This window comes from Clupea harengus, chromosome 4, assembly GCF_900700415.2.
Source record: "Clupea harengus chromosome 4, Ch_v2.0.2, whole genome shotgun sequence".
Lineage (NCBI taxonomy): Eukaryota > Metazoa > Chordata > Actinopteri > Clupeiformes > Clupeidae > Clupea > Clupea harengus.
The window spans coordinates 5,610,644-5,626,489 of NC_045155.1; the positions used below are offsets into that span (position 1 = coordinate 5,610,644).

The 15,846-nt window shown below is 43.6% G+C and overlaps 1 protein-coding gene across 1 annotated transcript in view; it reads right to left on the bottom strand.

Annotated features, from left to right (window-relative positions):
• The window catches only part of trim33 (tripartite motif containing 33), a 34,093-nt gene that overhangs the window by 11,175 nt on the left and 7,072 nt on the right, over positions 1 to 15,846 (bottom strand). The window contains exons 2-12 of the mRNA XM_042707603.1: positions 14,241 to 14,359; positions 12,099 to 12,246; positions 11,064 to 11,196; positions 10,354 to 10,470; positions 9,921 to 10,035; positions 9,039 to 9,185; positions 8,640 to 8,757; positions 7,447 to 7,644; positions 7,131 to 7,300; positions 5,982 to 6,152; positions 1,124 to 1,333 (exon numbers count right to left, since the gene is read on the bottom strand). Coding sequence (XP_042563537.1) covers positions 1,124 to 1,333; positions 5,982 to 6,152; positions 7,131 to 7,300; positions 7,447 to 7,644; positions 8,640 to 8,757; positions 9,039 to 9,185; positions 9,921 to 10,035; positions 10,354 to 10,470; positions 11,064 to 11,196; positions 12,099 to 12,246; positions 14,241 to 14,359 — 1,646 coding nt within the window. The remainder of the gene's footprint in view (positions 1 to 1,123; positions 1,334 to 5,981; positions 6,153 to 7,130; positions 7,301 to 7,446; positions 7,645 to 8,639; positions 8,758 to 9,038; positions 9,186 to 9,920; positions 10,036 to 10,353; positions 10,471 to 11,063; positions 11,197 to 12,098; positions 12,247 to 14,240; positions 14,360 to 15,846) is intronic.

Below are 15,846 nucleotides of genomic sequence, written 5' to 3' on the forward strand. Positions count from 1 at the left end.
ACAGGCCACCAGTTGGGGCATTGGTTTGCACGGACAAGGGGCCGGATTGCTTTCTAATTACTGACAGATTTCAGCTGTTTTCTTGGCTTTCCATGCCTTTTTGCACTTCCCTTTCTTCATGTGTTCAATACTTTTTCCCTGTGTTATTTTTCCATTAATACACATAACTTAATTTCTTGGGTTGTTACCAACATCTGGTGAAAATTTCATGTCAATAGCACCTTTGGAAATATATTTACTGAGAAAAAGGGTGACGTGTTCAATACTTATTTTACCCGCTGTATATATTATGTGTATGTTCGACGGAGGGAGGGGGAGAGATTGAGTTTCAGATAAAAATGAGTGTCTCTTGCCAACAGTTAAACACAGAGGGGGTAGTATTATGGTGTGGGGTGCCATTTCAGCCTCAGGAACAGGTGACTTCTGGTGAGGCATGGCGTACCATCGTCTTATTGGGCCAGGATTCATTTTCCAAGAGGTTAATGACCCTAAACATTCTTCTAACTATTGCTGGAACTACCTGCGACAGAAGAAATCTGCTGGAACATTGAAAATGATGGACTGGCCCCCTCAAAGTGTGGACCTCAACCCCATCGAGCAAATTTGGGGCGAGTTGGAAAATAAACTGGACAGATCTTTTGTACATTCAAAAGAAAAGCCTTTGGCTTGAGTGGCAGAAGGCATGGGATAACATTCATTTTGAAGTTCTCAGGAAATATATTGACACTATGCCAGAGAGATGTGCTGCTGTAATTGCTGCACATACCAAATATAAAGTTAAAAGTGGATAAAAACAGTAGGACTCCATCTGCATGTTTCATGAACATTATGAAATGAAATCATGTTTTGGAGGCAAAAAAAAGGTCAATATTTTCAGATCTGTCAGGTGTTCTAATAATTTGGCCACCACTATATATATATCTCTATCTATATATATATATATATATATATATATATATATATATATATATAGATAGATAGATAGATAGATAGATAGATAGAACAGTTGCTAGAACGGTCCTGGTATATGGATGGTAGAACCTCACCGGACATTTCCTCTGCAAGGACAGCTGGAGACGGGGAGCACAAGCAGAGAAAGGTGCAGCTGGGAGAGAAAGCCTACCTGTATGGGCGGGATGTCGGGCAGGCACGGCAGATTCTCAGGGTTGGTAACGGAGGGTATGAGCTCGATGGCGCCAATGATGGGGCTGGCGGGTCCGCGATATGCGTGGGCATTGGCCATGCTGGCGCTCGTGGGGCTGGTAGGGCTGGTAGCGCTCACGTTGTGCAGCGACGCCACAGGAAATGGACCAGCATGCCCTGGGTTGGAATGCTACAGGAACAGAACAAGGTCAAAGGGGATGGATAAATATGACGACGTGGTTATCAGTAATCAGGATTCCCACCCATTTTAATTGACAATATTTCAAAGCTTTTCCATGACTTTTTAATGACCCTTAATGAAATGTACATGACTTCGCAACCTGCAAAAAAATTGTGTCCATTCCATTATATAACTTTTCCATTCCATTTCTAATAAGCTGGCTATGCTATGTCAAATTCAAGTGAAAACGGTAGCACGATGCAGAAATTTGCACAATGAAATATTATTAATAGAACAGTCCAATACCATAGTTAATTTCATTAGACCTACAGTGTTTCCTCTAGGATCGTTTTCGGCAGTGGTGCTGTTGTGTGCATGAGCCACATAAGACCACAACCCTCAGTGCTTTTCTTTAGCAGAACATTTTTTACTTTAATAGTAGTGGTTTGATTGTCAATGCATATTATGTTTACTAATTACATAAATATATGACCCTATATTTTGTCTCATTTAGTTATTAAAAATAGTTAATAGACTAAACCTACAGTCAAGTGTTATTTAAAATCATCTTTGGTAAATTTGTGTCGTCAATGCACTGTACTATGCACTGAGGTTTTCTTTTTCTTTCTTTTAAATTCAGTTCAAAGGAGAGGTGCTGTCCAATGACACAGGCCTACACTGACTAATGGTGCACTGCCACCACTGAAAAATAAATCTGCTGGTTTAAGTTATGTTTTCATGTTGGGATGTGACGTAAAAGGTTATACTTAAAAGTCCATCGTTTTTGCATATAACCAAACTGAGCTTTTCAAGTGTTTATTTCACTACAACAATACGTGGTAAATAACCTTGGTAAATAAACAGTTAATACTTGGATGAACGGATCAACGGATTATACTTATACCTGGAATTGATTTTTCAGGGCAAGCCTTTAAACTGGTATGCTACTACAACTGAGGAAATGTTAATCATGTTGAACAGGGGTGTAGGGCATGGGTCGGCAACAGGCGGCCCGCGGGCAAATTGTGGCCCGCCCGTCAAATTATTCCGATCGTAGCAGTTTTTTTTTTTTAAAGGAGACAGTTTTTATACTACAACATTAATTCATGAAATAATACCCCGCTAATGGTTAGATTAACATTTTACTTTTATTTTGAAACCGGAAACTGGGTTTCCTGTCATTGACTTTTCTGAAGTTTTTTATCGCTACATCTCACTACTGACAGATCGCCTGAGGAGAAACTGTGTGTTTTACAGTTATGGCTAGTAATCCTAAACGCCCGCGTCTATTCTCACTGGATGAGACAGTATTTATGTGCACCAACGATGACGAGCCACCACGTTTGGATGACAGACCATGTTGATGTCAAATTTCAAAAACGTATTAGAAATAGTAATATTATCTAGCATCCTCCTGTTTGTTCTGGCAAGGCAACCCTCTCGTAACGTCTTCGTATGGTTGTCACAGAGAAGTGTCGGTTGGTTTATAACTAGCATCTCTGAATTGACATCGTTAGATCAATGAAATTGAAATGGATCGTAAACCCATGACACTTTTATTGGGGGACTTTTGTAGGACGTTCAATAAAGCTAATTTTAACGTTACCTCACTCATAGAAATGACAAGTCACTTTGTTACTACAAAGCAAGCACCAGTGTCAGTCAGTGAGAGCTGTTTTTGTGCACCAATAATGACAACGTGGGTAATCGGCTGTGTTTTCTGTTTGTGGAAGTCAGAAAAAACGTCTTTTAAAATTTGTATCGTCATCTCGTTTTGTAAGACTATTTTGCCAGCTAACCTGCTAGCTAGCTACCTTGTCTGAGGTAATGTTAGTCGATAGCGAGCTATTGAGTGCACCAGCCTCATCACTCCTTAAATTGAAGAGACATAGCTAGATCATTGACATTGTACCCTTTGCAAACCACAACAACTTTGTTGCAGGTGAGACACATGGGCTTTCCATTAATGAAGCCGGGTAAGATAAAGGCAAAGTTTAATAGGCTCTGTTGTCGTTGTCAACTTTCCTCTTCAGACCTTTTGACAAAGACATTGGGCCTCATTCTCGAACGCAGTTAAGAAGAATTTAAGAGGAATTTAAGAGGAATTTAAGAGGAATTGGATTTAGGACAACATTTGGCATTCATGAAAGTTTTCTCATCTGGGATTTGCTCTGAACTTCAGAAGACTTTCCGAACTCGAAATAGCAATCGTAACTCGGTCAGAGTTTTCTCAAATGCGATTCCTTAAAAAACCACAAGATGGCCCCGTTGGTGATGTCATAAAATAAATAAAAGGACTACACCGGAATGCTGCGCTCGTCTAGTGAGCGTCGTTTGGCACTGCCGTCTGTGCAAGTACGGCAATCCAGAATTTTCAAGTAGTTCCACGTTGGTGGAACGAACTGCCTAGCACTACCAGAGCAGGCGCGTCCCTCTCTACCTTTAAGAAGCTTTTGAAGACCCAACTCTTCAGAGAGCACCTCCCTTCCTAACTGGCACTTCGACTAGTGCTTAACTTGCACTTATAGCAGTTACATTCCTGCACTTCGTTTTTATTTCCTATTTCGTTTTTCTATTTCTTATGTAAAGTAGTATTTATTGTTACACTAGGTCTCTATTGCTCGTAGCTTGACTGTTCTATCCCTTGTACGTCGCTTTGGACAAAAGTGTCTGCTAAATGACTAAATGTAATGTACACGAAACCGCTTTGACATGACTCGTTTACGAGTTGCTTTCGTGTAGATTCGGTCGATTCCGACTGCACACGTCACTACGGTTGCGTGCCCTTATAAGGAGCTGGCAGGGCGTGTATGTATGCAAATTCAGGAGCACGAGAACGCGCTTTCAATTTAAGAAAACTCTTCCGGGGGAGCACAGCCCAGAAAACTTCTGCTGCGTAGGACCGCATTTTCAAGCGTGCATGAATTTGGCGGATGTCTTTTGCTTACGTTGTTTTTCCGAAGCCCGTAAGAAACATTTCAGAAGAAACTTCAGAAAATGTATGTCTAATTTCTCTCTGCACTCTATTTTCCCAAACAATAAACATTTTAAGGAGGTGCGTCAACCAACTATTTCGAAATAAAAGTAGTCTAAGATGGACTCTAAGTGGTAGCCTAGGTCTAATTAGGAGGCTCAATGTTGAAAAAAATTCGTCATTGCTATTATTCACAATAGGCAAGGCTATATTGACAGGGGGATAAGAGAGTTCGTTAAAATAATTCAATTATTCAAACAGACAACCAATGGGCTCATTCACATGGTTTATTATCATTAGTTATTTGTAGTAGACCTATCCATTCTCCATGTAGGCCTAGTTGTTGCGAGTGCACCTATCTATCTTGTCTTAATATGCAGTAACCCAGACTTTGGCCCGCCACCTAGTGGCGAGGAAAAATACTGGCCCGCGGCCCAAGTTACTTGCCGACCCCTGGTGTAAGGGATCACTTTTCCCTCCCTGTACAAGCATTGAGCATTGCGTTGTGTCAGATTTGGCCGTCACAACGTATTGGAACCGTTTAGACTTAACTTAAAAAAAAAAAAAAAAGAATTCCCACTACAATTCAAACTTCCCACTACAATTCAAACTTCCCACTACACCACTGGTCTTCCACAGAGTAGGCTACTCAGTCACTTAACATCTGGCTGCCGTTAATTAGGCCTATTTGGCCCACAGATGAGGCCTGTACCATTAAGCTATAATACTTATACATTGTTAACGAATGTTTATTTAAAATAAACTGTGTGAAATTTCATCAGAGGCGCTCCAAAATCGGACCGTATTGAACTTGGGGTTATTAACTCTCCCTCAATGAAATGAAATGGGCAATTCAATAGAATTAGAATTAGTAAGGCTGTAGAATTAAAAAATAACCAGTTCAATGGAAATTATCTATTTGACAATAATAGATAGGCTATTCAAACCTACCCGCCATAGTGTAGGCAACAGCAACATTACAACAGGATGGCGCATTTCCATATTGATTTACACTACACGAGGACATGGAGAAAGCTTCGGAGGGCGGGGCACAGACTGAAGCTTCAAAGAGAATGAAACGAGATTGGATCAAACGTGCTCCTCCCCTCACACTCTGTTTCCAAACTGTTTACTGGGAGTAGGAAAGCGATCGCATGAATCCATACATTATACATTAAGATATACGTTATCTTCAACGTCCTAAATATCATTACGTCAACCAAACTTTCAAAGCATTTACTGCATTCCGTGGCTTGTCCAGGCCCTGGAAAATGTGATTTTAAACATTATTTGACTTTTCGATGGCCGTGGAAACCCTGAGTAATGTCTACAACGCTTATCTGATTATCAGTAATACATAAGAACAGAGAGTCATTGTGTTCATTTCATCACAAAGACCACACACCATGACAACTTCTCCTTTTCCCAGACCGAACTTTTCGGGTGAACAGCTAACCACCTCATTTCTATAGAAGGATTTGCCTCTAAAATGGTTGAATTCTACTGCACGTAGTTTCTGCTGTACAATATTCAAGGAACCATTTCATGTGTCAATGAAATAACCATTCTAAAGGTTGGCCACATATACACACATACGGTTCAGTTCATAGAATTTATTCTCAGAGAAAGCCTACAAGTTGGTATTGTGATTCTCAGGCCCATTGGAGGGGTCGTGTGACTGACCTGTCTCTGGAGCTGAGGCTGCATCATGGGGTACTGCTGCCCGCTGAGGCGAGGCTGAGCACTGGACGTGCGCACCTGACCAGGGGGCATCCGCAGGGCATGGGGTGGGTACATGTGTTGTGGGCCGCCGTTCACGTCCCCCCTCTGCTGCATGCTGATGAGCCTGGGGGGCTGATTTTTTTTTTAAAAGGAGGAATACTTAGTGAACAGCCATCAGTCTAATGTCAGTACTTCATAATCAGTTTTCCCATAGCTGGGGCTAGAGCAGGTTCTTTTTTGGCACAATCTCCTCATAAACTGAAATTGCTCGCACAGACAAAGAGATGCAATACTACAGCTCCCCAATCACAAAGCATCATTGTGCAAGTCGGCGCTGATCTTCATGAGAAATTCTCCCACCCAGATACCATCTGGCCTAGATCTGCAATGTCATGCTACATCAGAACTGCAGTATTTGCAACGTATAAACCATGTGCTCCACTGACAGAATTCCCCCCCCCCCCCCACCCACACTGATGGATGACGTTAGTTGATGGCACACCCAGTTGGTACTAATTCACAGAGCAGATTGTCCAACTGGGTCCAAAAGGGTAGCTCAATACTCTGCTTCTGCTTCTTCCCCGTCTGTAATGAGCCCTATTCCACCCCCCTTCACCTAACCGCAGCTCAAAGCAGCCACTCCCCTCAGCTAAAGTAATAGCTCCAACTGCACTACCTGACCATGTCCTGACCACTCAAACGGCAGACTCCGTGACCCCTTAAGCTAGCCACTTGTAAACCACTCCAGCTAACTAAACTCAAATCAACCCACTTGCTCCAATAGTCCAAACTAAACATTGCTTATGCAATCTACCCCCAGCCCCACCCCCACCCCCCTCCTCGTGAAAGCGGTCACACGAAAATAACTCCCCGCTCAAAACTCCCCACTCCCTGGCTCACCACCACTGCAGGTCAGAAAACAACCACAGTTTGAGCCTGGTGTGGTGCTTTCTGGCACACCACCACGGGCGAGGACCAAGGACAGCAACCACAATGTTTACCTACAACCTGATCACCATGAAAGTTAGCCATCACAATGCCCATCTCACATGTCACATGGTCTCATCACCCAAAGACTAGGTCAAAGCCCCAGCACAACGCCAGACATACCTGCTGCTGGACCAGCCCAGGCCCTGCTTGCCTGGGCATCTGGGACATCTGCGAGGCTATGCGCATCTGCTGCTGTATCTGCTGCTGGTGCTGCTGCTGTAGCTGCTGATGCTGCTGCTGTTGTTGTTGGTGTTGTTGTTGTTGTTGTTGGTGTTGTTGCTGTTGGTGTTGTGTTGTTGTTGTTGTTGCTGCTGTTGTTGCTGCTGTTGCTGTTGTTGCTGCTGCTGTTGTTGGTGTTGCTGTTGCTGTTGTTGGTTCAGCTGTTGTTGTTGTTGCTGTTGAAGCTGCTGCTGCTGCTGTTGCTGCTGCTGCGGATGGTGGTGCTGGTGGTGATGCTGCTGGTGATGCTGCTGCTTCTGGGCCAGGACAGCCGCCTGCTGCATGTGCTGCAGCCTCAGCTGGGCCAGGTTGATCTGGCCCGGGTGCTTCCCGTGGTGGTTGTGACCCGGGGGCATCTGGGTCATCATGTTGGGTGGGTGAGCGGACGGAGGGACCTTCTCGATCACCAGGTTACCTGAAGAGTAGGTCAGAGATTAATTGGTGAGGGTAAACATTCGAGACAAGGCAGCTACTCAGGTGAACACTTCACTGGGCCAACACCAATATTAGTCTTAAAGTGACCAATAAACTAGCCTACTCCACATTAGCTCCACAAACACCTTATCTGACAATTTCCATACATCTGACAATTGTACAGAGAAAATAATATCAACAAAATAACTGTGAGACAACCCCAGAGAACAAAGAGATAAAATTCATATGAATACAATATAATGAAATGTAGTCCAACACTCTGCCTTGAACCACTCCTAAACCAGCCCCCTTGAGCGTAGCAAGCTGAATCATCTCCTGAAAGCGGGTGTCTAGAGCTGGGCTGGCCAGAACAGAGCTGTAAAGATTAAGGCAGGCCGCAGAAGTCCACTCATCACAAAAATACTTCTTCCCATTCACTGCAAAATCTGCTATGAGCTTTAAGGGCACAAGATTTACAGTTTTTGGGGCATCAGAAAAGCTTAGGAGTATTTGAATATATTTGCCTAACAAATATTACTCTCACAGTCATATTAGTTTATATCATCACCACTAAGGGTTGTCATCATTTGTCAACATTAAGGAACTAAAACCTTTGTGGTAAATTTCAGCGCAGACAGCAAGAGAAATAGGACCACTTTTTTTTGTCCCATCTTTGACTAATTAAATAAAACGCTACAAAGGACAAGGTAAATACTGCATATCATCCCTATAAACCACACAATACACATTAAATGTAGCCAGTGTAATCAGCCAAGCTTTATCTGGGGACATCAGGCAGTTCAACAGAAAGCCGTATGAAAATTGGGTTATCTATGGTTAACCACATGCCGGTTACCCATTCCAGGCAATGACCAGAATAAGAGATGCAACCTAATTAAATGGAAAGCTGAAATGACGTGGCTTTAAACATGCTGTAGTAGACATTACTCCGCCATCTTCCTGGAAGTAAGTCAAGATGTGTGTGGGTGCACTGACCAAGGTTGACCACGTTCTTGGCCCAGAAGGTGGGGTCACAGAAGAAACGCACGGCGCCGTTGGCATGAGGCGCTGGGTCGAGACGGGCCTTCAGAATGTACCGCAACTGGTAGGTGATCTAGAATAGACAAAAACAGACCACATCATCCAGGTGTGACATTGCTATGTGCTAAGTGGTAATGTTGGGACTTTCCCAGTGAAGCACTGACTCTTTCACGCTGTTAATCTTTTTTTTATTAGTAAATAAACTAATAAACAGACGATACTGTGCTGTAGCCCTAACAGAGCAAAGGTCTTTGCCCTTAACCATTTTCAGATAATTTATAGTTTTTGTGCCAACAATGACTTCCAATCCATAGAGATTGCCCACTGAGTCCACACTGGCCGTGTGAGTCTTACCAGCCTCTTGCTGTAGAGCAGCGCGGTGCTGCTGCCGTTGGTGAGCGCCCAGTGGGTGAAGTTGAGCACGTGCAGGATCTGCTGGCCCAGACTGTTGATGTCCTTCTGCTGGCTGAGCAGACGCACACTGCGCTCCTTCGTCACACTCTGGGAGACAGAGAGAGAGAGAGAGAGAGAGAGAGAGAAGGAGAAAATAGGAGAAAGTAAGACAGAGTCATAAAGAAATAAAGAAAGATAGAAAGAAGAAGAAAGAAAGTAAGAAATAAAGGAAAGGAAAAGAAGAAAGAAGAGAGACGCACAGACGGAGAATGTATAGTCAGCAACAGAATTTGCCAGAAGACAGAAGATCAAAGCAGGGCCTGGAGGAATGCCTAGTAACCAGTTAGTTGGAAAGAGAACGCCTCTGCAGACTACTACATTTTTAAACTGGAACGGTTGTGGTTTGTGAGGAGGTTTTTGGCATTAATCTTGATCAGGGTCTCTGAAGTATATGCAGGACGATATGCGTTCATGAAACTCTAACCACCTAAATAATTCCTTGTAATTCACTTTGGAAATGTTTATGATTTTTTCATCAAAAGGGGGTTTTTAATAAATATTTTATTATGAAATTCTGTCTAGAGGCAGGACGCCCCAGCTAAACAAATAGCACTTTTACGTCAGAGCACAGCCTGCTGAGAGTGCTTCAACACAAACATTTCACAATTTATCACATTAAGGTAATACACATACTCTGTGTTTTATTTCACTGGCAACTTTATCAGAAAATCGATCCCCTTCCAGCCAAAAAAAGATGTGAACTATCCACAACAAACAAAAAGGATGGAGTAAATCTTGAAGAGCTGCACACTGCTTAAACATCCCCAGCTCCAGCCCACATACCTCCAGCTGCTGGAGAAGTGATTTTCCCTTCTTGTTAATCTCATTGATGAGTGTGAACACAGCAATCTTGATCTCATGTTCCACCTTCTTGTGCGTTTCGGTAACCTCTTTAAGTCTGAGGAGAGAGAGAGAGAGAGAGAGAGAGAGAGAGAGAGAGAAAGGGAAGATCAGATTGCCAGTACACCACAGTGAGGAAAAGACTAAATTAAACTGCCACAGGGCATCAGGCAATTGTTGCTAGGCACCACCATTCTATATCAGCTGCAATCCACAATAGAATAGAATAGAACAGAATAGAAATACATCACTCAATATCAAACGTCCCTTGCTGATATGTTAAAAGCGTACAATTGTAATGTGACCGATTCTCCCTGCACCATTTTACTGTGTACTTAAGTGCAGAAATAGACTGACAAAGAAAATAATCTCATACCTGCTTTGCACCTGAGTGGCTGAAAAATGGACATAGCTCCTCTTCTCCTGGAGTTTAGCCATAAAGGTCTCAATGATGCCCTTCTGGTTCTGAAAAGCCTCATCTAAGAACTGGTACCTGCCAAATGGTAGAGCCAAACAAATCAAATGTAGCTGCAGGCAGTGGTATAGTGTGGACAGTGTGACCCGTCAAGCTCAAAGCGGGGCAAAATGTGGTGACAGGAAACAAAACTGGGATCTCTCGGGTCATCATTTGGCCACGCTCGCTGTTGTGGAGTCTACAGCTAAACTGAAACTTCAAAGAGGTCAACCACACTGAGGTATTTTTTTAAAGGACAGATATGGTAAACAAAAACTGCCGTTTCATATCCAACCGCAGACGCTTATTAATCGCGCATGCACATATCTTTTCTCATAACTAGCTTTCAATGTGACCATTATTCTAGTGCCAGCTGTGTTCTATGGGCTGAACCACTTGGTTGTGTATTACAAATGAACATTTTATGATTGTTAATTGACCTAAGTTCTTTGTGTTCTAACAGCAAATCTGCAGTCTTTGTGTTTTAGAAGCCTCGGTGGAGTACTGACCAGTGCTCTTTGTGTTTTAGAAACCTCGGTGGAGTACTGACCAGTGCTCTTTGTGTTCTAGAAGCTTCAGGGCAGTACCAACCTGTGCTCTTTGTGTTCTAGAAGCTTCAGGGCAGTACCAACCTGTGCTCTTTGTGTTCTAGTAGCTGACAGTCTCGGCAGGTTAGTGTGTCACACGTCTCACAGAAGAGCTTCAGGGCCTCCTGCTTGTGTACGGGACAGAAGACAGGTCGCTGCCCCGACGCCCCCACTGCCTCTGTGAGCCAGGGAAATGAAAGAGACAAGAAGTGGGGTGGGGGGTATGAGTGTGAGGGCGAGATTGGAGGTGTGACAGGAGGAGAGAAAAGAAGGTGAGAGACAGAAAGGGTGGGGGGAGTGTGAGAAGAGAGGGAGAGAAAGCAGGTGAGAAAAAAAAAAGAAGAGGAATACATGATATACAATAATTAAGAGAGAAATATATATATAGAGAAAAGATACACACACACACAGATGAAAATCTTCATATTCATACACACACACACAGCCAGCAGTGATTTAGCCAGCAGTGAACTAGCCGTCACACATGAGCAATCCCACCAAGCAGCACACATCCACTCCTGCTCAGGCCCACACACTGGAAAGCTTTCAGCTGGACCCTGGGAGGGCTTGGTGCGCCAGCTTTCAACAATGCAATCGGGGGAGGGGCTATGGTTCCCACTACCAACCTGACCTAGTCAAAAACAACTGGCCCAATCAACCGCAATCTTGTGCTCAATGCAATCAAGCTCAATCAATCTCAACAGAGAGAGGGGAGGGGGGGGGGGGAGGGGGCAGAGAGAGAGGGAGAGAGAGCACATAAGTATATATACAAGTTTGGGTTTATGAACACTGTAGCAGAAAGACAGACTGACTGCATCTGAACGGGCTCTCCAGTTGCTATGGCAACAAGCACTGGGGTCCACAGCTGAAGTGCGAAGACAGACTAGCACCATCAGCACCACCATCTCGCTAAAAATCAAAGGCTATTGATCAGAGCAACCAAGTTGATCACGGCTCGGTTTTCTTGACATGTCCACACATGCACATACTGATAACAGACATAAATTAAAAACATAAAAATCAATATCAATGTTTCATGAACGAATTCGCTCACACATCCGTGTCTTGTAAGCATCTTACCAGGGGACAGGTCTTCTTTTTTGCGTATCTTGTGGTCCTTGGTGAACTTGACCCTCTGGTGCGCTTCGATGCAGGTCTTGCACAGCCACTCTCCACATTCTACGCAGAAGCCCAACGCAGTTGCATCGTCCTCACAACTCGTGCACACCTACACAAATACAGGCACAACACTTTTAAAAAAACAAACCCTCTTCTGTTAAACATGAAAACCCCAGGTGCATCCCTTGCATCCCTTCACCTCAACGCACTGTGGCGCTTCACTGAGGCAAAGACATTTACTATGACCTGGTGCTCTAACGTTACTAGATATATATAACATATTACTGTGGTCCAACCGCGGAGACAGGACTGGTGACCCAAAACAACACTAGTTTGCAGAGTTGTACAGTCCAACAGTTTGGATTGCATCTGCACCAAAAAAATACTACTTTGCAGTGTTGTACACTCCAACCGTTTTGATTAGATCTGCTGTTAAATGTATTCTGTGCCAAGTAATGTATTCAGGGGCGTGGATGTGGCTGGCAGTTCTTTGCGAGTCCAGGGCTGTAGAGCATCACAGTTTTGCCCGCATCACTGCAAATCAGCCAAAATCCCAAATCAGCCTGAGACAGCCCCCCCCCCACCTGTTATCAGGCTCTGCAGCCATCCATTTCAGACTCAAATACATCCCAAGGGAGTGCATCTCTACGGTAAATGAATAGTTGGGCTGCATATACACATGAAGAGCTGCAAAACCTTGGCATCCAAAGAGTGCATCTGTGCACACAGGCCCGAGATGACTGCCCAGGGCAGGTGTGAGCACAGTAATTGCATTTGGGTGCGGACCAAAACAACATCACTGAGACCCTTGAGTGTAGGTTGTCTCGGTCCAGTCCCCGAAAGAACTCTGGAACGGTTTGTTTGTGGTGGGAATGTGATCAGACCCCAAGCCGACCCAACCTCCAGATATACTCCGCAAGTTTGAGCTAAACGGCTCCTGTAGCTAGTAGGTGTTCTTTGTCTAGAGCTAGCAAACTGGAACAGCTAGCATAGTAGTAACGTTAGTAGCAGCTAGTAGTATATGGCAGTGTGAAGCACTTTTTTCCAAGATGTTTCCTCAAAGTGCATTTGGTATGGTATAGTTTTGCCTGGTATATTGCCCAGATAACTACCAGGGTAAAGAGCAAATGCCTATTCTGCTGTTGCTCCATGTTACATTACACAGCAATGCACAGAAATATGAACTAGTCCAACACAGGATCTTCTTCCTGTATTTACTTTCTTGCTCCCGCCACAAACACATCTGACCGATAAGCAGAATAAACATTCTCACGTGGTTTGAAGTGATGCATTTCGGGTTAAGTGAAAGTTTCTGAAGCAAAGGAGTAACCTGAGCCTGTTTGAGTAATGTAGGAAGGTTTCCCAAACTGGGTGAAGCATTGACTACAATCGGATAGCAGGTAAAATTGTATTTTGAATTGAATTTTCAAACTCAACAACTGATGTGGACCAGAGCAAATGAACTATAAGTGTGGATTTCTAAAGGTGTGATTTCATAACGATTGATTGCATACAGTCACACTAAAGTCAAGTTTCTCACATACTTTCCCAATATGACACAGCTCTAAATTGAATGACTACATTAGGATATAACTTGAGTCTACCGAGTCAGCCAAAGCCAAACAGTTTCAAGAGCTGTAAGGAACTACAGACTATTCTGTTAGAAATGTGTGTTTTGATCAGATCATTTAATTACAATATCTGCATCAGCCAAATGGTGTTTTTATCATGGTAGCAAAAGGAAGGTTCACACCTTGGTGTCGCCTTGCCACCTGGAGTTAGGAGGCAAATGGAATTGTGAAAGACAGTCATCAATTAGGCTATAGAATGGGAGCAGGAGAAGAGCCATTGGTTCTCCGTTCACCAGAAGTTATTTATCATAAAGACATGCATTTGAATCATTCAGTACAAACGAAAAAATTTAGCAGAAACAGCCTATACACAGATCACCAAAGCATTTGGAAACGGCCATTGCTGCAAACGTCCTCATATTGACCTCTAAAAATGAGACGGCTACAGAAGGAAAGTGACATACAGACAGACAGACAGACAGACAGACAGACATAGACAGACAGACAGACAGACATTAGCATGTTTGTTTACCTGCCCCGAGTTTTCAACCGAAGTGTTCGAGGCCTCAGAGGTATCCTTGACAAAGTAGTTGTCAACGATGTCTGTCTGTTTGTAGTCCTGGTGGCACACTGCACATCGCATCACATTCACTGCAAGCGGGGACAAAAACAAACAAACACTTAATCAACGTAGTGTCTCAGGATAGCTCACCGGTATGTTTTGCACGAAAGCATTACATAAATCACTAGAGGGCCTGAGCATTGCAAATCAGAGGCCTGTATAATACATCATGTTTTGTCATACTTCATTAAAAAAAAATTAAACAAAAAGGACTGGTTTTCTACAGAAAGCAACCAACTATACAAATCTACATCATACATTTGGATTTAGCCTGTATTACTGGCCAGATTATAAACCACCCATTTACACATTTGATTTACAATTTATTTATGTATTTCACAACCTACACGATCATGATTCCCAACTGTATCTTAATTGGGTTTATAATAATACTATACTAGACAGACTCCAAGAACTAGCATAGTAGCCTACATGGACATTTGAATAGTAAAACATTTTGCAGCGTGCTGTGATATCTTCTGATAGCTACCATAAAATATATGGCCTAGGTCTGTGTGTGTGCACTGCCTCTGGTTACTGGTAAGCCCAATGCGATACCAGTAGTAATATCTTAATGGGAAATAGATTTGCAGTGCTGGTACAGAGGGTGTAGTGTATAAGATTGTGTGCTGTCGTGGTCTTCAAAGAGTTACTGCACTCTTTTGCACTGTAAAGTATAGGATTTGTGACTGTGGGGAAATGGTGCTAATAAATAGTCTATTCAGTTTTGAAAGAACATTGGGGAAAAGAAAAAAAGATAATGAAACACCCCCCCACCCCCTCCTCACAATCGACCTGCCCCAATCACACCCCCCAACACCCTCACACTTCCACACACACATAATCTGCTTTGACAGACCATCAATTCATCACAGGCTGGCGCCTCACTGGCTGCTGCAGGAACCGGTGCAATCCGGTTTGAGCCAGCTAGCACTAGCTTCGGCTGCTCACAGCCGGTTCCTCTCAGCCCCCAGCTGCACCAGGCATCCTCTGATTGGCCGCGAGAGCAGCTGAAGCGAGGGAGTGTTATGACTGGCCCTGGGCTGTGTGTAAGTGCAGTGCAGTGCAGCTGTGTCATCCAGTGCTATGGCATTTCAGTCCACACACTCCCTCATTCATTCACTCACTCATTCACTCTCTCTCTCTCTCTCTCTCGCATGCTCTCTCTATCCATCTCTTATCATACATACAAGCTATCTAGTTCTCCCTCTCACACACTCTCCATCGCTCTCCCCTGTTATCGTGCACCCAAGCTTTCTCACCCAATCTTTCTCACTCACTCACTCTCACACACACACACTCTCTCCCTCGCTCACACACATGTTTAGTGCACTGAGCCAGCCCACTCCTAATGAAAAACTTCTGACAGAAAAAACCCCTGATGCTCAGTCCTGAGACCACACTCTTATGAAGCTCAGCAAATCATGAAGCACTTAAACAGAGCCTGCATGTGCCGCAAAATGAGAGCCATTCATTTCCAGGGAACAGCTACAGAGTATACATGAGCTTTTCGCCC